The sequence below is a fragment of the Salmo salar genome, chromosome ssa20 (genome assembly GCF_905237065.1).
Source record: "Salmo salar chromosome ssa20, Ssal_v3.1, whole genome shotgun sequence".
NCBI classification, from domain to species: Eukaryota; Metazoa; Chordata; class Actinopteri; order Salmoniformes; family Salmonidae; genus Salmo; species Salmo salar.
In genome coordinates this window covers 85,836,242-85,858,544 of record NC_059461.1, presented here as the reverse complement: position 1 = coordinate 85,858,544, position 22,303 = coordinate 85,836,242, and the positions used below count along the sequence as shown (strand labels likewise).

The 22,303-nt window shown below is 44.8% G+C and overlaps 1 protein-coding gene across 1 annotated transcript in view; it reads right to left on the bottom strand.

Moving 5' to 3' along the window:
• LOC106594828 (ventricular zone-expressed PH domain-containing protein) overlaps window positions 1-22,303 on the bottom strand; it is a 197,401-nt gene that overhangs the window by 27,089 nt on the left and 148,009 nt on the right. Inside the window, exon 12 of the mRNA XM_045704029.1 lies at window positions 10,841-10,958. Coding sequence (XP_045559985.1) covers window positions 10,841-10,958 — 118 coding nt within the window. The remainder of the gene's footprint in view (window positions 1-10,840; window positions 10,959-22,303) is intronic.

Below are 22,303 nucleotides of genomic sequence, written 5' to 3'. Positions count from 1 at the left end.
AACAGGTGTGTTATGTTAGACAGGGAGGATCAGGTGTGTTATGTTAGACAGGGAGGATCAGGTGTGTTATGTCAGACACGTGAGAACAGGTGTGTTATGTCAGACAGGTGAGAACAGGTGTGTTATGTCAGACAGATGAGAACAGGTGTGTTATGTCAGACAGATGAGAACAGGTGTGTTATGTCAGACAGATGAGAACAGGTGTGTTATGTCAGACAGGGAGGATCAGGTGTGTTATGTCAGACAGGGAGGATCAGGTGTGTTATGTTAGACAGGGAGGATCAGGTGTGTTATGTTAGACAGGGAGGATCAGGTGTGTTATGTTAGACAGGTGAGAACAGGTGTGTTATGTCAGACAGGTGAGAACAGGTGTGTTATGTTAGACAGGTGAGAACAGGTGTGTTATGTTAGACAGGTGAGAACAGGTGTGTTATGTTAGACAGGTGAGAACAGGTGTGTTATGTTAGACAGGTGAGAACAGGTGTGTTATGTCAGACAGGTGAGAACAGGTGTGTTATGTCAGACAGGTGAGAACAGGTGTGTTATGTCAGACAGGTGAGAACAGGTGTGTTATGTCAGACAGGTGAGAACAGGTGTGTTATGTCAGACAGGTGAGAACAGGTGTGTTATGTCAGACAGATGAGAACAGGTGTTTTATGTCAGACAGGGAGGATCAGGTGTGTTATGTTAGACAGGGAGGATCAGGTGTGTTATGTTAGACAGGGAGGATCAGGTGTGTTATGTCAGACAGGTGAGAACAGGTGTGTTATGTTAGACAGGGAGGATCAGGTGTGTTATGTCAGACCGGGAGGATCAGGTGTGTTATGTCAGACAGGGAGGATCAGGTGTGTTATGTCAGACAGGTGAGAACAGGTGTGTTATGTCAGACAGGTGAGAACAGGTGTGTTATGTCAGACAGATGAGAACAGGTGTGTTATGTCAGACAGGGAGGATCAGCTGTGTTATGTCAGACAGGGAGGATCAGCTGTGTTATGTTAGACAGGGAGGATCAGGTGTGTTATGTCAGACAGGTGAGAACAGGTGTGTTATGTCAGACAGGTGAGAACAGGTGTGTTATGTTAGACAGGGAGGATCAGGTGTGTTATGTTAGACAGGGAGGATCAGGTGTGTTATGTTAGACAGGGAGGATCAGGTGTGTTATGTTAGACAGGGAGGATCAGGTGTGTTATGTCAGACAGGTGAGAACAGGTGTGTTATGTCAGACAGGTGAGAACAGGTGTGTTATGTCAGACAGGTGAGAACAGGTGTGTTATGTTAGACAGGGAGGATCAGGTGTGTTATGTTAGACAGGGAGGATCAGGTGTGTTATGTCAGAAGGGAGGTTGAGGTGTGTTATGTCAGACAGGGAGGTTGAGGTGTGCTATGTCAGACAGGGAGGTTGAGGTGTGCTATGTCAGACAGGGAGGATCAGGTGTGTTATGTCAGACAGGTGAGAACAGGTGTGTTATGTCAGACAGGTGAGAACAGGTGTGTTATGTCAGACAGGTGAGAACAGGTGTGTTATGTCAGACAGGGAGGATCAGGTGTGTTATGTTAGACAGGGAGGATCAGGTGTGTTATGTTAGACAGGGAGGATCAGGTGTGTTATGTCAGACAGGTGAGAACAGGTGTGTTATGTTAGACAGGGAGGATCAGGTGTGTTATGTCAGACAGGGAGGATCAGGTGTGTTATGTCAGACAGGGAGGATCAGGTGTGTTATGTCAGACAGGTGAGAACAGGTGTGTTATGTCGGACAGGTGAGAACAGGTGTGTTATGTCAGACAGGTGAGAACAGGTGTGTTATGTCAGACAGGTGAGAACAGGTGTGTTATGTCAGACAGGGAGGATCAGGTGTGTTATGTCAGACAGGTGAGAACAGGTGTGTTATGTCAGACAGGTGAGAACAGGTGTGTTATGTCAGACAGGTGAGAACAGGTGTGTTATGTCAGACAGATGAGAACAGGTGTGTTATGTCAGACAGATGAGAACAGGTGTGTTATGTCAGACAGGTGAGAACAGGTGTGTTATGTTAGACAGGTGAGAACAGGTGTGTTATGTTAGACAGGTGAGAACAGGTGTGTTATGTCAGACAGGTGAGAACAGGTGTGTTATGTCAGACAGGTGAGAAAAGGTGTGTTATGTTAGACAGGGAGGATCAGGTGTGTTATGTTAGACAGGGAGGATCAGGTGTGTTATGTTAGACAGGGAGGATCAGGTGTGTTATGTCAGACAGGTGAGAACAGGTGTGTTATGTCAGACAGGGAGGATCAGGTGTGTTATGTCAGACAGGGAGGATCAGGTGTGTTATGTCAGACAGGTGAGAACAGGTGTGTTATGTCAGACAGGTGAGAACAGGTGTGTTATGTCAGACAGATGAGAACAGGTGTGTTATGTCAGACAGATGAGAACAGGTGTGTTATGTCAGACAGGGAGGATCAGGTGTGTTATGTTAGACAGGGAGGATCAGCTGTGTTATGTTAGACAGGGAGGATCAGGTGTGTTATGTCAGACAGGTGAGAACAGGTGTGTTATGTCAGACAGGGAGGATCAGGTGTGTTATGTTAGACAGGGAGGATCAGGTGTGTTATGTTAGACAGGGAGGATCAGGTGTGTTATGTCAGACAGGTGAGAACAGGTGTGTTATGTTAGACAGGGAGGATCAGGTGTGTTATGTCAGACAGGGAGGATCAGGTGTGTTATGTCAGACAGGGAGGATCAGGTGTGTTATGTCAGACAGGTGAGAACAGGTGTGTTATGTCGGACAGGTGAGAACAGGTGTGTTATGTCAGACAGGTGAGAACAGGTGTGTTATGTCAGACAGGTGAGAACAGGTGTGTTATGTCAGACAGATGAGAACAGGTGTGTTATGTCAGACAGATGAGAACAGGTGTGTTATGTCAGACAGGTGAGAACAGGTGTGTTATGTTAGACAGGGAGGATCAGGTGTGTTATGTCAGACAGGTGAGAACAGGTGTGTTATGTCAGACAGGTGAGAACAGGTGTGTTATGTCAGACAGGTGAGAACAGGTGTGTTATGTCAGACAGATGAGAACAGGTGTGTTATGTCAGACAGATGAGAACAGGTGTGTTATGTCAGACAGGTGAGAACAGGTGTGTTATGTCAGACAGGTGAGAACAGGTGTGTTATGTCAGACAGGTGAGAAAAGGTGTGTTATGTTAGACAGGGAGGATCAGGTGTGTTATGTTAGACAGGGAGGATCAGGTGTGTTATGTCAGACAGGTGAGAACAGGTGTGTTATGTCAGACAGGGAGGATCAGGTGTGTTATGTCAGACAGGGAGGATCAGGTGTGTTATGTCAGACAGGTGAGAACAGGTGTGTTATGTCAGACAGGTGAGAACAGGTGTGTTATGTCAGACAGATGAGAACAGGTGTGTTATGTCAGACAGATGAGAACAGGTGTGTTATGTCAGACAGGGAGGATCAGGTGTGTTATGTTAGACAGGGAGGATCAGCTGTGTTATGTTAGACAGGGAGGATCAGGTGTGTTATGTTAGACAGGTGAGAACAGGTGTGTTATGTCAGACAGGTGAGAACAGGTGTGTTATGTTAGACAGGGAGGATCAGGTGTGTTATGTTAGACAGGGAGGATCAGGTGTGTTATGTTAGACAGGGAGGATCAGGTGTGTTATGTTAGACAGGGAGGATCAGGTGTGTTATGTTAGACAGGGAGGATCAGGTGTGTTATGTTAGACAGGGAGGATCAGGTGTGTTATGTCAGACAGGGAGGATCAGGTGTGTTATGTTAGACAGGGAGGATCAGGTGTGTTATGTTAGACAGGGAGGATCAGGTGTGTTATGTCAGACAGGTGAGAACAGGTGTGTTATGTTAGACAGGGAGGATCAGGTGTGTTATGTTAGACAGGGAGGATCAGGTGTGTTATGTCAGACAGGGAGGATCAGGTGTGTTATGTCAGACAGGTGAGAACAGGTGTGTTATGTCGGACAGGTGAGAACAGGTGTGTTATGTCAGACAGGTGAGAACAGGTGTGTTATGTCAGACAGGTGAGAACAGGTGTGTTATGTCAGACAGATGAGAACAGGTGTGTTATGTCAGACAGATGAGAACAGGTGTGTTATGTCAGACAGGTGAGAACAGGTGTGTTATGTTAGACAGGTGAGAAAAGGTGTGTTATGTTAGACAGGGAGGATCAGCTGTGTTATGTTAGACAGGGAGGATCAGGTGTGTTATGTTAGACAGGTGAGAACAGGTGTGTTATGTCAGACAGGTGAGAACAGGTGTGTTATGTTAGACAGGGAGGATCAGGTGTGTTATGTTAGACAGGGAGGATCAGGTGTGTTATGTTAGACAGGGAGGATCAGGTGTGTTATGTTAGACAGGGAGGATCAGGTGTGTTATGTTAGACAGGGAGGATCAGGTGTGTTATGTTAGACAGGGAGGATCAGGTGTGTTATGTCAGACAGGGAGGATCAGGTGTGTTATGTCAGACAGGTGAGAACAGGTGTGTTATGTCGGACAGGTGAGAACAGGTGTGTTATGTCAGACAGGTGAGAACAGGTGTGTTATGTCAGACAGGTGAGAACAGGTGTGTTATGTCAGACAGATGAGAACAGGTGTGTTATGTCAGACAGATGAGAACAGGTGTGTTATGTCAGACAGATGAGAACAGGTGTGTTATGTCAGACAGATGAGAACAGGTGTGTTATGTCAGACAGATGAGAACAGGTGTGTTATGTCAGACAGATGAGAACAGGTGTGTTATGTCAGACAGGTGAGAACAGGTGTGTTATGTTAGACAGGGAGGATCAGGTGTGTTATGTCAGACAGGTGAGAACAGGTGTGTTATGTCGGACAGGTGAGAACAGGTGTGTTATGTCAGACAGGTGAGAACAGGTGTGTTATGTCAGACAGGTGAGAACAGGTGTGTTATGTCAGACAGATGAGAACAGGTGTGTTATGTCAGACAGATGAGAACAGGTGTGTTATGTCAGACAGATGAGAACAGGTGTGTTATGTCAGACAGATGAGAACAGGTGTGTTATGTCAGACAGATGAGAACAGGTGTGTTATGTCAGACAGATGAGAACAGGTGTGTTATGTCAGACAGGTGAGAACAGGTGTGTTATGTCAGACAGGGAGGATCAGGTGTGTTATGTCAGACAGGTGAGAACAGGTGTGTTATGTCAGACAGGTGAGAACAGGTGTGTTATGTCAGACAGGTGAGAACAGGTGTGTTATGTCAGACAGGTGAGAACAGGTGTGTTATGTCAGACAGGTGAGAACAGGTGTGTTATGTCAGACAGGTGAGAACAGGTGTGTTATGTCAGACAGGTGAGAACAGGTGTGTTATGTTAGACAGGTGAGAACAGGTGTGTTATGTTAGAGAGGGAGGATCAGGTGTGTTATGTTAGACAGGGAGGATCAGGTGTGTTATGTCAGACAGGTGAGAACAGGTGTGTTATGTCAGACAGGTGAGAACAGGTGTGTTATGTTAGACAGGTGAGAACAGGTGTGTTATGTTAGACAGGGAGGATCAGGTGTGTTATGTTAGACAGGGAGGATCAGGTGTGTTATGTTAGACAGGGAGGATCAGGTGTGTTATGTTAGACAGGGAGGATCAGGTGTGTTATGTCAGACAGGTGAGAACAGGTGTGTTATGTCAGACAGGGAGGATCAGGTGTGTTATGTCAGACAGGGAGGATCAGGTGTGTTATGTCAGACAGGGAGGATCAGGTGTGTTATGTCAGACAGGTGAGAACAGGTGTGTTATGTCAGACAGGTGAGAACAGGTGTGTTATGTCAGACAGATGAGAACAGGTGTGTTATGTCAGACAGATGAGAACAGGTGTGTTATGTCAGACAGGGAGGATCAGGTGTGTTATGTTAGACAGGGAGGATCAGCTGTGTTATGTTAGACAGGGAGGATCAGGTGTGTTATGTTAGACAGGTGAGAACAGGTGTGTTATGTCAGACAGGTGAGAACAGGTGTGTTATGTTAGACAGGGAGGATCAGGTGTGTTATGTTAGACAGGGAGGATCAGGTGTGTTATGTTAGACAGGGAGGATCAGGTGTGTTATGTTAGACAGGGAGGATCAGGTGTGTTATGTCAGACAGGGAGGATCAGGTGTGTTATGTCAGACAGGGAGGATCAGGTGTGTTATGTCAGACAGGTGAGAACAGGTGTGTTATGTCGGACAGGTGAGAACAGGTGTGTTATGTCAGACAGGTGAGAACAGGTGTGTTATGTCAGACAGGTGAGAACAGGTGTGTTATGTCAGACAGATGAGAACAGGTGTGTTATGTCAGACAGATGAGAACAGGTGTGTTATGTCAGACAGATGAGAACAGGTGTGTTATGTCAGACAGATGAGAACAGGTGTGTTATGTCAGACAGATGAGAACAGGTGTGTTATGTCAGACAGATGAGAACAGGTGTGTTATGTCAGACAGGTGAGAACAGGTGTGTTATGTTAGACAGGGAGGATCAGGTGTGTTATGTCAGACAGGGAGGATCAGGTGTGTTATGTCAGACAGGTGAGAACAGGTGTGTTATGTCAGACAGGTGAGAACAGGTGTGTTATGTCAGACAGGTGAGAACAGGTGTGTTATGTCAGACAGGTGAGAACAGGTGTGTTATGTCAGACAGATGAGAACAGGTGTGTTATGTCAGACAGATGAGAACAGGTGTGTTATGTCAGACAGGTGAGAACAGGTGTGTTATGTTAGACAGGTGAGAACAGGTGTGTTATGTTAGAGAGGGAGGATCAGGTGTGTTATGTTAGACAGGGAGGATCAGGTGTGTTATGTCAGACAGGTGAGAACAGGTGTGTTATGTCAGACAGGTGAGAACAGGTGTGTTATGTTAGACAGGTGAGAACAGGTGTGTTATGTTAGACAGGGAAGATCAGGTGTGTTATGTTAGACAGGGAGGATCAGGTGTGTTATGTTAGACAGGGAGGATCAGGTGTGTTATGTCAGACAGGTGAGAACAGGTGTGTTATGTTAGACAGGGAGGATCAGGTGTGTTATGTTAGACAGGGAGGATCAGGTGTGTTATGTTAGACAGGGAGGATCAGGTGTGTTATGTCAGACAGGGAGGATCAGGTGTGTTATGTCAGACAGGTGAGAACAGGTGTGTTATGTCGGACAGGTGAGAACAGGTGTGTTATGTCAGACAGGTGAGAACAGGTGTGTTATGTCAGACAGGTGAGAACAGGTGTGTTATGTCAGACAGATGAGAACAGGTGTGTTATGTCAGACAGATGAGAACAGGTGTGTTATGTCAGACAGATGAGAACAGGTGTGTTATGTCAGACAGATGAGAACAGGTGTGTTATGTCAGACAGATGAGAACAGGTGTGTTATGTCAGACAGATGAGAACAGGTGTGTTATGTCAGACAGGTGAGAACAGGTGTGTTATGTTAGACAGGGAGGATCAGGTGTGTTATGTCAGACAGGTGAGAACAGGTGTGTTATGTCAGACAGGTGAGAACAGGTGTGTTATGTCAGACAGGTGAGAACAGGTGTGTTATGTCAGACAGGTGAGAACAGGTGTGTTATGTCAGACAGATGAGAACAGGTGTGTTATGTCAGACAGATGAGAACAGGTGTGTTATGTCAGACAGGTGAGAACAGGTGTGTTATGTTAGACAGGTGAGAACAGGTGTGTTATGTTAGAGAGGGAGGATCAGGTGTGTTATGTTAGACAGGGAGGATCAGGTGTGTTATGTCAGACAGGTGAGAACAGGTGTGTTATGTCAGACAGGTGAGAACAGGTGTGTTATGTTAGACAGGTGAGAACAGGTGTGTTATGTTAGACAGGTGAGAACAGGTGTGTTATGTTAGACAGGGAGGATCAGGTGTGTTATGTTAGACAGGGAGGATCAGGTGTGTTATGTTAGACAGGGAGGATCAGGTGTGTTATGTCAGACAGGTGAGAACAGGTGTGTTATGTTAGACAGGGAGGATCAGGTGTGTTATGTCAGACAGGGAGGATCAGGTGTGTTATGTCAGACAGGGAGGATCAGGTGTGTTATGTCAGACAGGTGAGAACAGGTGTGTTATGTCAGACAGGTGAGAACAGGTGTGTTATGTCAGACAGGTGAGAACAGGTGTGTTATGTTAGACAGGTGAGAACAGGTGTGTTATGTTAGAGAGGGAGGATCAGGTGTGTTATGTTAGACAGGGAGGATCAGGTGTGTTATGTCAGACAGGTGAGAACAGGTGTGTTATGTCAGACAGGTGAGAACAGGTGTGTTATGTTAGACAGGTGAGAACAGGTGTGTTATGTTAGACAGGGAAGATCAGGTGTGTTATGTTAGACAGGGAGGATCAGGTGTGTTATGTCAGACAGGGAGGATCAGGTGTGTTATGTCAGACAGGGAGGATCAGGTGTGTTATGTCAGACAGGTGAGAACAGGTGTGTTATGTCAGACAGGTGAGAACAGGTGTGTTATGTCAGACAGATGAGAACAGGTGTGTTATGTCAGACAGATGAGAACAGGTGTGTTATGTCAGACAGGGAGGATCAGGTGTGTTATGTTAGACAGGGAGGATCAGCTGTGTTATGTTAGACAGGGAGGATCAGGTGTGTTATGTTAGACAGGTGAGAACAGGTGTGTTATGTCAGACAGGTGAGAACAGGTGTGTTATGTTAGACAGGGAGGATCAGGTGTGTTATGTTAGACAGGGAGGATCAGGTGTGTTATGTTAGACAGGGAGGATCAGGTGTGTTATGTTAGACAGGGAGGATCAGGTGTGTTATGTTAGACAGGGAGGATCAGGTGTGTTATGTCAGACAGGTGAGAACAGGTGTGTTATGTCAGACAGGTGAGAACAGGTGTGTTATGTCAGACAGGTGAGAACAGGTGTGTTATGTTAGACAGGGAGGATCAGGTGTGTTATGTTAGACAGGGAGGATCAGGTGTGTTATGTCAGACAGGTGAGAACAGGTGTGTTATGTCAGACAGGTGAGAACAGGTGTGTTATGTTAGAGAGGGAGGATCAGGTGTGTTATGTTAGACAGGGAGGATCAGGTGTGTTATGTCAGACAGGTGAGAACAGGTGTGTTATGTCAGACAGGTGAGAACAGGTGTGTTATGTTAGACAGGTGAGAACAGGTGTGTTATGTTAGACAGGGAAGATCAGGTGTGTTATGTTAGACAGGGAGGATCAGGTGTGTTATGTCAGACAGGGAGGATCAGGTGTGTTATGTCAGACAGGGAGGATCAGGTGTGTTATGTCAGACAGGTGAGAACAGGTGTGTTATGTTAGACAGGGAGGATCAGGTGTGTTATGTCAGACAGGGAGGATCAGGTGTGTTATGTCAGACAGGGAGGATCAGGTGTGTTATGTCAGACAGGTGAGAACAGGTGTGTTATGTCAGACAGGTGAGAACAGGTGTGTTATGTCAGACAGATGAGAACAGGTGTGTTATGTCAGACAGATGAGAACAGGTGTGTTATGTCAGACAGGGAGGATCAGGTGTGTTATGTTAGACAGGGAGGATCAGCTGTGTTATGTTAGACAGGGAGGATCAGGTGTGTTATGTTAGACAGGTGAGAACAGGTGTGTTATGTCAGACAGGTGAGAACAGGTGTGTTATGTTAGACAGGGAGGATCAGGTGTGTTATGTTAGACAGGGAGGATCAGGTGTGTTATGTTAGACAGGGAGGATCAGGTGTGTTATGTTAGACAGGGAGGATCAGGTGTGTTATGTTAGACAGGGAGGATCAGGTGTGTTATGTTAGACAGGGAGGATCAGGTGTGTTATGTCAGACAGGTGAGAACAGGTGTGTTATGTCAGACAGGTGAGAACAGGTGTGTTATGTCAGACAGGTGAGAACAGGTGTGTTATGTTAGACAGGGAGGATCAGGTGTGTTATGTTAGACAGGGAGGATCAGGTGTGTTATGTCAGACAGGGAGGTTGAGGTGTGTTATGTCAGACAGGGAGGTTGAGGTGTGCTATGTCAGACAGGGAGGTTGAGGTGTGCTATGTCAGACAGGGAGGTTGAGGTGTGCTATGTCAGACAGGGAGGTTGAGGTGTGCTATGTCAGACAGGGAGGTTGAGGTGTGCTATGTCAGACAGGGAGGTTGAGGTGTGTTATGTCAGACAGGGAGGTTGAGGTGTGTTATGTCAGACTGGGAGGTTGAGGTGTGCTATGTCAGACAGGGAGGTTGAGGTGTGCTATGTCAGACAGGGAGGTTGAGGTGTGCTATGTCAGACAGGGGAGGTTGAGGTGTGCTATGTCAGACAGGGAGGTTGAGGTGTGCTATGTCAGACAGGGAGGTTGAGGTGTGCTATGTCAGACAGGGAGGTTGAGGTGTGCTATGTCAGACAGGGAGGTTGAGGTGTGCTATGTCAGACAGGGAGGTTGAGGTGTGCTATGTCAGACAGGGAGGTTGAGGTGTGCTATGTCAGACAGGGAGGTTGAGGTGTGCTATGTCAGACAGGGAGGTTGAGGTGTGCTATGTCAGACAGGGAGGTTGAGGTGTGCTATGTTAGACAGGGAGGATCAGGTGTGTTATGTCAGACAGGGAGGTTGAGGTGTGCTATGTCAGACAGGGAGGTTGAGGTGTGCTATGTCAGACAGGGAGGTTGAGGTGTGCTATGTTAGACAGGGAGGATCAGGTGTGTTATGTCAGACAGGGAGGTTGAGGTGTGCTATGTCAGACAGGGAGGTTGAGGTGTGCTATGTCAGACAGGGAGGTTGAGGTGTGCTATGTCAGACAGGGAGGTTGAGGTGTGCTATGTTAGACAGGGAGGATCAGGTGTGTTATGTCAGACAGGGAGGTTTTTGTTTCTTAATGAGGAGGTTGAGGTGTGCTATGTTAGAGAGATTCAGGTGTTTTACCTGTGGCCTTCTCTGGGTTGTTGCACATGTAGCAGAGCCAGCTGCCCTCCTCTTCACTGAAGCCAAACAGGTCAAAGAAACGCACCTCCTCCAGATGGATCTGCAGACTGTCCAGGTCCTACAGAGTGAGAGAGAGAGAGACTCAGAAAGCAAACGTCAAATTTTTGCTGATGATCTGGTGCTTCTGTCCCCAACCAAGGAGGGCCTACAGCAGCACCTAGATCTTCTGCACAGATTCTGTCAGACCTGGGCCCTGACAGTAAATCTCAGTAAGACAAAAATAATGGTGTTGCAAAAAAGGTCCAGTCGCCAGGACCACAAATACAAATTCTATGTAGACACCGTTGCCCTCGAGCACACAAAGAACTATAACTACCTCGGCCTAAACATCAACACCACAGGTAACTTCCACAAGGTTGTGACCGGGAGACAAGGCAAGAAGGTCCTTATATGCCATCAAAATTACATAAAACTCAACATCCCAATTAGAATCTGGCTAAAAAAGACATAAATCAGTTACAGAACCCAGGGCCCTCGGAGGTCTGGGGTCCACCCACCAACCAAGAATTCACATTACATTTACATTTTAGTCATTTAGCAGACGCTCTTATCCAGAGCAACTTACAGTAGTGAATGCATACATTTCATACATGTTTTTCTCCGTACTGGTCCCCCGTGGGAATCGAACCCACAACCCTGCAAACACCATGCTCTACGAACTGAGCCACATGGGACATAATGGGACAAACACCCAATTGAAACTCAGCATGCAGAATTCTGCAAAAATATACTTTGTGTGCAACGCAAAAGCCCAAATAATGCAGGCAGAGCAGAATTAGGACGATACCCGCTAGTTATCAACATCCAGAAAAGAAATGTTAAATTCTACAATCACCTAAAAGGAAGTGATGCCCATACATTTCCCCACAAAGCCCTCACCTACAAAGAGACAAACCTAGAGAAGAGTCCCCTCAGCCAGCTGGTTCTGGGACTCTGTTCACAAACAACAAACAGACCCCACAGAGCCCTCACCTACAGAGAGACAAACGTAGAGAAGAGTCCCCTCAGCCAGTTGGTCCAGGGACTCTGTTCACAAACAACAAACAGGCCCGAAACACATTTAGACCCAACCAAATCATGAGAAAGCAAAAATATAACTATTTGACACACTGGAAAGAATCATCAAAAACACATAGCAAATTAGAATGCTTCCTGGCCCTAAACAGAGAGGACACAGTGTCAGAATACCTGACCACTGTGACTGACCCAAACTTAAAGAAAGGCAGACCTGGCTCTCAAGAGAAGACAGGCTATGTGAACACTGCCCACAAAACGAGGAGGAAACGGAGCTGCACTTTTAATCTCCGGCCAAATATATGACCATATTACAGACACATATTTCCCTCCAGATTACACAGATCCACAAAGAATTTGAAAACAAATCAAACATTGATAAACTCCCATATCTGTTAGGTGAAATACCACAGTGTGCCATCACAGCAGCTAGATATGTGACCCATTCCCATGATTTATTTTCTCGTTCATACTTCAACTATTTGTACATTGTTACATTGTACAAAGTCAATAATATAACATTGGAAATGTCTATATTCTTTTAAAACTTGTGAGTATCATTTTTACTGTTTATTTCCCTTTTGTTAACTGTCTATTCCATTTGCTTTGGAAATGTAAACACGTTTCCCAAGCCAATAAAGCCCTTTGAATTGAGAAAGAGAGAAAGATAGAGAGAATTAGAGATCATTTATTTGACATGTCTGTCTTACTAACACTCAAAGAGATATAAGAGCAAGTACAAAGAACACAAGCAAACTAGACTGGGAACATCTGTGGGTTAGAGAGAAAGAGAGAGAGAAAGACAGAGAAAAAGAAAGACAGAGAAAAAGAAAGACAGAGAGTGAAAGATTAGAGAGAACGAGAGAAAAAGACAGAGAGAGACAGAGAGAGAGAGAGAGAGAGAAATAGATTATTTCAGTTTAATCAAGATGAATGATGACTGATGAACATAATGGATCGATCGTATTTTTCACGGAGTCTTTCCATTGTAAGACCCAAAATGCCTCAGCACCCGGCTCATCCATAACTTATACGTCAAGCCTTAAAGTATCATTTAAAACGGAGGGTTCATTTACAGTATAAAGTGAAGTATGATCCTTGGCATGTGACAGGGGTCTCCCGGGGTCTGCAATGGAGGTCTGGGTTTTACACATGGATGCACGCACACACTGTGTGTTCCCCTATGCCTGGTAGGGTTGTAGAGATAGATGCTAATGCTTTGCGTTGTAGTAATCAAGTCCGGGCTCCAGACCACATAGTGAGTGTCTCAGCCGGATACATTTGTACTCGGTCTTGATTTCGAGAGCAGCAGAGGAAAAATATTACAATTATCAGCTTCCATTCAGTCAGTGCATAAAATTGCTTCACCAGGCCAAATATATACACTCCTTTATTGAAACATGAATACAGTATCTTAACAGCCTTTATTTCTATTATAGACATATTAGTACAGTGGTGAACCTATAGACCTTCAGTGGTGAACCTACAGGCCTTCAGTGGTGAACCTACAGGCCTTCAGTGGTGAACCTACAGGCCTTCAGTGGTGAACCTATAGACCTTCAGTGGTGAACCTACAGGCCTTCAGTGGTGAACCTACAGGCCTTCAGTGTGTGAACCTACAGGCCTTCAGTGGTGAACCTACAGGCCTTCAGTGGTGAACCTACAGGCCTTCAGTGGTGAACCTACAGGCCTTCAGTGGTGAACCTACAGGCCTTCAGTGTGTGACAGGTTGGTGATTCTGAAAGGACAACAACTGTAATACCAGCGTACTCATGTAGTTGTCAGTCGTGTAGTGAAGGGGATGCGCAGGTATAATTTTCACTGGGCATAGCCTATAATCACTTTTTTATCCCTACTGATGAGTATCAAAGTAGTGTAGTGGAGGTATACGACTTATCAATTATGTAGTGCAATAGAGAAATCATGTACAACCGCAAAGCAAGCAAAATATATTCACATGCTCGCCGCACACAGACCTATATACCTATATACCTGAATGCAGAACAACATAACATTTTGTTTGACATTTTCTTCAGCTGAATATCATTTGGGAACTTTTTGACAACATTAGAGTATAACCACTTCTCCAGACTCCACCACACCACTGCATAGGACTGATGGAAAGACAGCAGTCACCCACAGCATGAGGTTAAAGCACCACTACACCACTGCATAGGACCGATGGAAAAGACAGCAGTCACACACAGCATGAGGTTAAAGGATAAGCAGTCCACGAACCCGGACATAATGAGCCAGTAGGTCCCAATCATAAGAATACAAAAACAAAACCATTAAGCATTTCCCAATCGAAATGTACAACTATTACTTTCCATTGCAAAAAAACATTTCACATTTAGGACACAAAGTAACTAGAGGTTGGCCAATTAATCTGGGCCGATTTCAAGTTTTCATAACAATCGGTAATCAGCATTTTGGGCGCCGATTATGGCCGATTACATTGCACTCCACAAGGAGACTGCGTGGCAGGCTGACCACTTGTTCCGCGAGTGCAGCAAGGAGCGAAGGTAAGTTGCTAGCTAGCATTAAACTTATCTTATAAAAAACAATCAATCTTAACATAATCACTAGTTAACTACACATGGTTGATGATATTACTAGTTTATCTAGCTTGTCCTGCGTTGCATATAATCAATGCGGTGTATGTTAATTTATCATCGAATCACAGCCTACTTCGCCAAACGGGTGATGATTTAACAAGCGCATTCTCAAAAAAGCACTGTCGTTGCACCAATGTGTACCTAACAATAAACATCAATGCCTTTCTTAAAATCAATACACAAGTATATTTTTTTAAACCTGCATATTTAGTTAATATTGCCTGCAAACATGAATTTATTTTAACTAGGGAAATTGTGTCACTTCTCTTGCGTTCTGTGCAACCAGAGTCAGGGTATATGCAGCAGTTTGGGCCGCCTGGCTTGTTGCGAACTGTGTGAAGACCATTTCTCACTAACAAAAAACGTAATTAATTTGCCAGAATTTTACATAATTATGACATAACATTGAAGGTTGTGCAATGTAACAGCAATATTTAGACTTAGGGATGCCACCCATTCGATAAAATACGGAACGGTTCCGTATTTCACTGAAAGAATAAACGTTTTGTTTTCTGTGTGTTTATATTATAATTAAGTCTAGGATTTGATATTTGATAGAGCAGTCTGACTGAGTGGTGGTAGGCAGCAGTACGCTCGTAAGCATTCATTCAAACAGCCCTTTTCTGCGTTTGCGAGCAGCTCTTTGCTGTACTTCAAGCATTGCGCTGTTTATGACTTCAAGCCTATCAACTCCCGAGATTAGGCTGGCAATACTATAGTGCCTATAAGAACATCCAATAGTCAAAGGTATATGAAATAGAAATGGTAGAGAGAGAAAGAGTCCTATAATTCCTATAATAACTACAACCTAAAACTTCTTACCTGGGAATATTGAAGACTCATGTTCTCATGAGTGTTCTGAGCAAGGAACTTAAAAGTTAGCTTTTTTACATGGCACATATTGCACTTTTACTTTCTTCTCCAACACTGTGTTTTTGCATGATTTAAACCAAATTGAACATGTTTCATTATTTATTTGAGACTAAATAGATTTCATTTATGTATTATATCAAGTTAAAATATAAGTGTTCATTCAGTATTGTTGATTAATCGGTATCGGCTTTTTTTGGGTCCCCCAATAATCGGTATCGGCATTGAAAAATCATAATCGGTCAACCTCTAAAAGTAACCAGTGATCTAAAGTTGAAAGTGGAACTGACAGCGTTTTAACTACCTTGCAGATATGAAACACAGACAATCATAATATCAGTCAAAAATATAAAATTCCCAGTTTATGCTACAAAACCAACTTTATAAAGGGTTTTAAAAATAGGTTATATTTGACTTAACGTTCCATAACATACAGTAAGGCATTGTGGGCAGAATAGATGGACGCAGTTCAATATATGATTAATATAATTCACCAATATATTTCTTGGTTGTCCAACAAATATTGCTGTAAGGTTGTAAATCGCAGCTGGCCTGGTACATTGTTTGCGGCCTCCATTCGGGATGCACTGTTTCAATGGTTCAATATTTTGGACAAAAACGGAGGACTGTAACTAAGGCTGGGAATATCAATACAATCAAACTAGCAAGGGCAATGATCACAAGTCAGTCATAACGTGGCTAATAGACTAGTGTATCTATTTATGTAGCAAGGTAAAAACACGGAGCCTAACGTTAGCTAGCTAGCGGCTAGGAGGATGTCATGCCATCGGAGGAGTGACTGACTTTTCCCCTTCATATCGTTTCTCGATGGCTATACATTGCTTGAGATGCAAGGCTCATTTCGACAGCTAGCAAGACCTTGAACAACTGTTATATAGTTAGTATATCTCTGGGTTCGCAAATCCTGATTGGATCTATTAATTGTTCAAATGCATGGCCGCATTCCCACTCTATATTGCTATATCATTTTTACAAATGCTTTAGTATACGTAATTCCCAAACATTATAAGAATTTATTAAAACGTGAAAATTACCATATCGCTTGGCAGATTTTTTTTTTAAAGTGTCATATTCTTCCTGGGGGTATATATGAACAGATTATAATAAGATTTAATGTTGTTAAAATGCTGTCAGTTCCACTTGCAACAATGTTTCACACTCATAAGTTATTTTCAAAGAGACGGCTAACAGAAAGCGTGCTGCAATATAAAACACAGTTTCACTCACCAGATGATGATAACTTGAAACTTAACTTATTCTTGAAAAGGGAGAAGCTAACAAATTAGCAACAACATCCTCTTTGATAACACTTGCTGCAGCCGACAACAAAAGCTACCTAGCTAGACCGTGGGAAAACTACTGCTCGCCATTGCGCAGTGACCTGTTGGCCTTCAAGAAGGCAGAAGTTTCCATATGTTTTTGTAAAAACGTCCCACTCAATAAGTCAAAATGTTATTGGTTGGTTCCACTGTCACTCCAAAATGTTGTCCTAATACATTTTAATGGCAGATTTATCTAGCTTCTGATGGCCTAGCCAATGGCTGACTTAGCTAGCTAGATTTATCTCCCAAGAGACCAGCAAAGACAAATCCTGATTGGATCTGTTTTAATCTTCAGTGTTAACCCTTTCCTTTCCAACAAAAAACTGAAGAGATTAAATCAGAACATCATTGAAAATATTAATATAATTATCATAATTTTTATGATCATTATTTTATAAATCCTTAGCCTGTGGAAGGCCAATTGTTCGATTAGCTCCGGTCCTAGTCTTGAATCGGTCTGTAACGGCCTGGCACACATCCGGGGTGGTCTGGGGTGGTTACAGATACACAGACCACTCCTCTCTACATTCTAAAGACTGGCCTGGGGTGGTTACAGTTACTCAGACCACTCCTCTCTCCTCTCTACATTCTAAAGACTGGCCTGGGTGGTTACAGTTACACAGACCACTCCTCTCTCCTCTCTACATTCTAAAGACTGGCCTGGGGTGGTTACTCAGACCACTCCTCTCTCCTCTCTACATTCTAAAGACTGGTCTGGGGTGGTTACAGTTACACAGACTACTCCTCTCTACATTCTAAAGACTGGCCTGGGGTGGTTACAGTTACTCAGACCACTCCTCTCTCCTCTCTACATTCTAAAGACTGGCCTGGGGTGGTTACAGTTACACAGACCACTCCTCTCTCCTCTCTACATTCTAAAGACTGGCCTGGGGTGGTTACAGTTACTCAGACCACTCCTCTCTCCTCTCTACATTCTAAAGACTGGCCTGGGGTGGTTACAGTTACACAGACCACTCCTCTCTCCTCTCTACATTCTAAAGACTGGTCTCGGGTGGTTACAGTTACTCAGACCACTCCTCTCTCCTCTCTACATTCTAAAGACTGGCCTGGGGTGGTTACAGTTACTCAGACTACTCCTCTCTACATTCTAAAGACTGGCCTGGGGTGGTTACAGTTACTCAGACTACTCCTCTCTACATTCTAAAGACTGGTCTGGGGTGGTTACAGATACACAGACCACTCCTCTCTCCTCTCTACATTCTAAAGACTGGCCTGGGGTGGTTACAGTTACACAGACCACTCCTCTCTCCATTCTAAAGACTGGCCTGGGGTGGTTACAGTTACTCAGACCACTCCTCTCTCCTCTCTACATTCTAAAGACTGGCCTGGGGTGGTTACAGTTACTCAGACTACTCCTCTCTACATTCTAAAGACTGGTCTGGGGTGGTTACAGTTACATAGACCTCTCCTCTCTCCTCTCTACATTCTAAAGACTGGCCTGGGGTGGTTACAGTTACACAGACTACTCCTCTCTCCTCTCTACATTCTAAAGACTGGCCTGGGGTGGTTAGAGTTACACAGACTACTCCTCTCTACATTCTAAAGACTGGCCTGGGGTGGTTATAGTTACACAGACCACTCCTCTCTCCTCTCTACATTCTAAAGACTGGTCTGGGGTGGTTACAGTTACTCAGACTACTCCTCTCTCCTCTCTACATTCTAAAGACTGGCCTGGGGTGGTTAGAGTTACACAGACTACTCCTCTCTACATTCTAAAGACTGGCCTGGGGTGGTTACAGTTACACAGACCACTCCTCTCTCCTCTCTACATTCTAAAGACTGGCCTGGGGTGGTTACAGTTACTCAGACCACTCCTCTCTACATTCTAAAGACTGGCCTGGGGTGGTTACAGTTACTCAGACCACTCCTCTCTCCTCTCTACATTCTAAAGACTGGCCTGGGGTGGTTACAGATACACAGACCACTCCTCTCTCCTCTCTACATTCTAAAGACTGGTCTGGGGTGGTAACAGTTACATAGACCACTCCTCTCTCCTCTCTACATTCTAAAGACTGGCCTGGGGTGGTTACAGTTACTCAGACCACTCCTCTCTACATTCTAAAGACTGGCCTGGTTACAGTTACACAGACCACTCCTCTCTCCTCTCTACATTCTAAAGACTGGCCTGGGTGGTTACAGTTACTCAGACCACTCCTCTCTCCTCTCTACATTCTAAAGACTGGCCTGGGGTGGTTACAGTTACTCAGACCACTCCTCTCTACATTCTAAAGACTGGCCTGGTTACAGTTACACAGACCACTCCTCTCTCCTCTCTACATTCTAAAGACTGGCCTGGGTGGTTACAGTTACACAGACCACTCCTCTCTCCTCTCTACATTCTAAAGACTGGCCTGGGGTGGTTAGAGTTACACAGACCACTCCTCTCTCCTCTCTACATTCTAAAGACTGGCCTGGGTGGTTACAGTTACACAGACCACTCCTCTCTCCTCTCTACATTCTAAAGACTGGTCTGGGGTGGTTACAGTTACATAGACCTCTCCTCTCTACATTCTAAAGACTGGCCTGGGGTGGTTACAGTTACACAGACCACTCCTCTCTCCTCTCTACATTCTAAAGACTGGCCTGGGGTGGTTACAGTTACTCAGACTACTCCTCTCTCCTCTCTACATTCTAAAGACTGGCCTGGTTACAGTTACACAGACCACTCCTCTCTCCTCTCTACATTCTAAAGACTGGCCTGGGGTGGTTACAGTTACTCAGACCACTCCTGTTTCCTCTCTTTAATACACTATTTCCCTTTCTGTTAACTAATTAACATCAACCTGGCCAGGTTAACAATTAAAACAACAAATTCCATTTGACTTAAGTGTGGTGGGCTAACCTAAAGGCCTCGGTTTGTTTCAGTTGAAGACTTTGGTGATTGTTGTCCTCAATATTGCTTCATGGATCTCTGTACAGTCGCTGTGCTAGAGGCTCCAACACCCCAACCTTCCTGTTTGCAGGGCAAGCAGTCTCTCAACATCTCATTTCCTAGTCACCCCGAAGACCCCAAACCATCTACCTCAAGACCCCAAACCATCTACCTCAAGACCCCAAACCATCTACCTCAAGACCCCTAACCATCTACTACTTTGTGACTTCACTCCATCACACTATGAACTGTGACCCACTTAAAGTACTCTACCATTTGTTTTGTGACCCACCTGTTGAACAGAACAATATTTTTCAAGGTAGAGGCTTTAGCCCTTTAGCCCTGCTGGTGGAGGAACTAGGTGTGACACCCCAGTTCTATCCTTAACCATCTAACTCCTTCCTTATCCCCTATTCCCTAAGCCCTAACCATTGGCTCCCTCCCTTCCTTCCTTATCCCCTATTCCCTAAGCTCTAACCATGGCCTCTCTACTTTGCGAATCCCTTATTCCCTAAGCCCTAACCATTGCTTCCCTCCCTTCCTTCCTTATTCCCTATTCCGTAAGCCCTAACCATTGGCTCCCTCCCTCCCTTCCTTCCTTATCCCCTATTCCCTAAGCTCTAACCATGGCCTCTCTACTTTGCGATTCCCTTATTCCCTAAGCCTAACCATTGCTTCCATCCCTTCCTTATTCCCTACGCCTTAACCATTGCCTCCCTTCCTTCCTTATGTCCTATTCTCTAAGCCCTAACCATTGCCTCCCTCCCTTCCTTCCTTATTCCCTACGCCTTAACCATTACCTCCCTTCCATCATAATCCCTTATTCCCTAAGCCCTACTCATTGCTCCCAATCCTTCTTTCCTCCCTCTCTCACTTCCTTCCTTGTCTCCTATTCCCTAAGACCTATCCATAGATCTATTATTCCTGGCTCAGTGGTCTGGTAGCTGAGAGCTGGAGGCTTGTTGAGGAAACCCCAAGTGGATTTAGTTACACACTCTCCTTCACTCATTATCTATTCCAAAATGCTTTTACTGGCCAGTGTCCTCTACGTCTGCATATCGGATACAGCGTGTGCTTTTTGAAGTGTGTGTGTGTGTGTGTGTGTGTGTGTGTGTGTGTGTGTGTGTGTGTGTGTGTCTGTCTGTGTGCCAGAAACAGAGAGACAGAGAGAAACCGAGAAAGAGAGAGACAGAGAGAGGAAGAAAAAGAGAGACAGAGAGAAAGAGAAAGAGAGAGAAAGAGAGAGAGACAGACAGACAGAGATAGAGAGAGACAGAGAGAGAGAGAGAAAGAGAGAATATGCTCTATATTCTTCTGTATATTCTGTATACACACGCAACCACGCTTGAACTTGCACATTACGTACACACACAGCCGTTCTCCCTAAACTAAACAGATCATAAATTATGTCATGGTCCTGATATCCTGAACAACGGGAACTGAGCAGAGTGAAATGGGGGCTTTGGTTCGAGACACAGCAGGTTGACAAAAACACAAAGAGAGAGAGAGACAGAGAGAAAAAGAGTGTGTGCCTGTGTGTGTATGTGTTAAGTTCCCCAGCAATTATATATATATATATATATATATATATATATATATTCGCTCAAACAGAAGGGGAAACTAACAAAGAGTCACTGACAACAACCAAATCTAAACAGGTGGAGTTTTGGGAGGGGTTCTGAAAGACAGTCATGGTTGGCGTCCACTGAAAGTTGCATAGCAACAACAACTGGGACCTAAAAGACACCCACCATGAGACCCACTAAATTTACCCAAGAAGAGGCAAACAAAAGAAAAACCCACACCAAACTTAAAGACTGGAAGCAAACCAAAAAGTTGAGCAAAAACAAAACAGGGAAGATTGTTTGTCTAGAAATCAAATAGGGAGCGACAACTAAAGGTGTTGACCCTCCAACTGCAGCACTGGGCCAGCCACAATTAAATAGCACCTGGGCCAGCCACAATTAAATAGCACCTGGGCCAGCCACAATTAAATAGCACCTGGGCCAGCCACAATTAAATAGCACCTGGGCCAGCCACAATTAAATAGCACCTGGGCCAGCCACAATTAAATAGCACCTGGGCCAGCCACAATTAAATAGCACCTGGGCCAGCCACAATTAAATAGCACCTGGGCCAGCCACAATTAAATAGCACCTGGGCCAGCCACAATTCAATAGCACCTGGGCCAGCCACAATTAAATAGCACCTGGGCCAGCCACAATTAAATAGCACCTGGGCCAGCCACAATTCAATAGCACCTGGGCCAGCCACAATTAAATAGCACCTGGGCCAGCCACAATTAAATAGCACCTGGGCCAGCCACAATTCAATAGCACCTGGGCCAGCCACAATTCAATAGCACCTGGGCCAGCCACAATTAAATAGCACCTGGGCCAGCCACAATTAAATAGCACCTGGGCCAGCACAGGTTATAAACACCTTCCCACTAAGGAGTTGACCAACCAGCACAGGTGTAACACATACTGACTAACAAGGTGATACCAACTAACAAGGTGCGCCCCACGTGCTAACGAGCTAACGTCTAACCTAAAAAAAAACTCATACATGGAAAAACCAAAGCATGTAACAGTGTGTCAATGTGTGATGCATGACTGACTTATTAGATCCAGTCATCTATCTATAACTGTGCTTCCACTCCCTG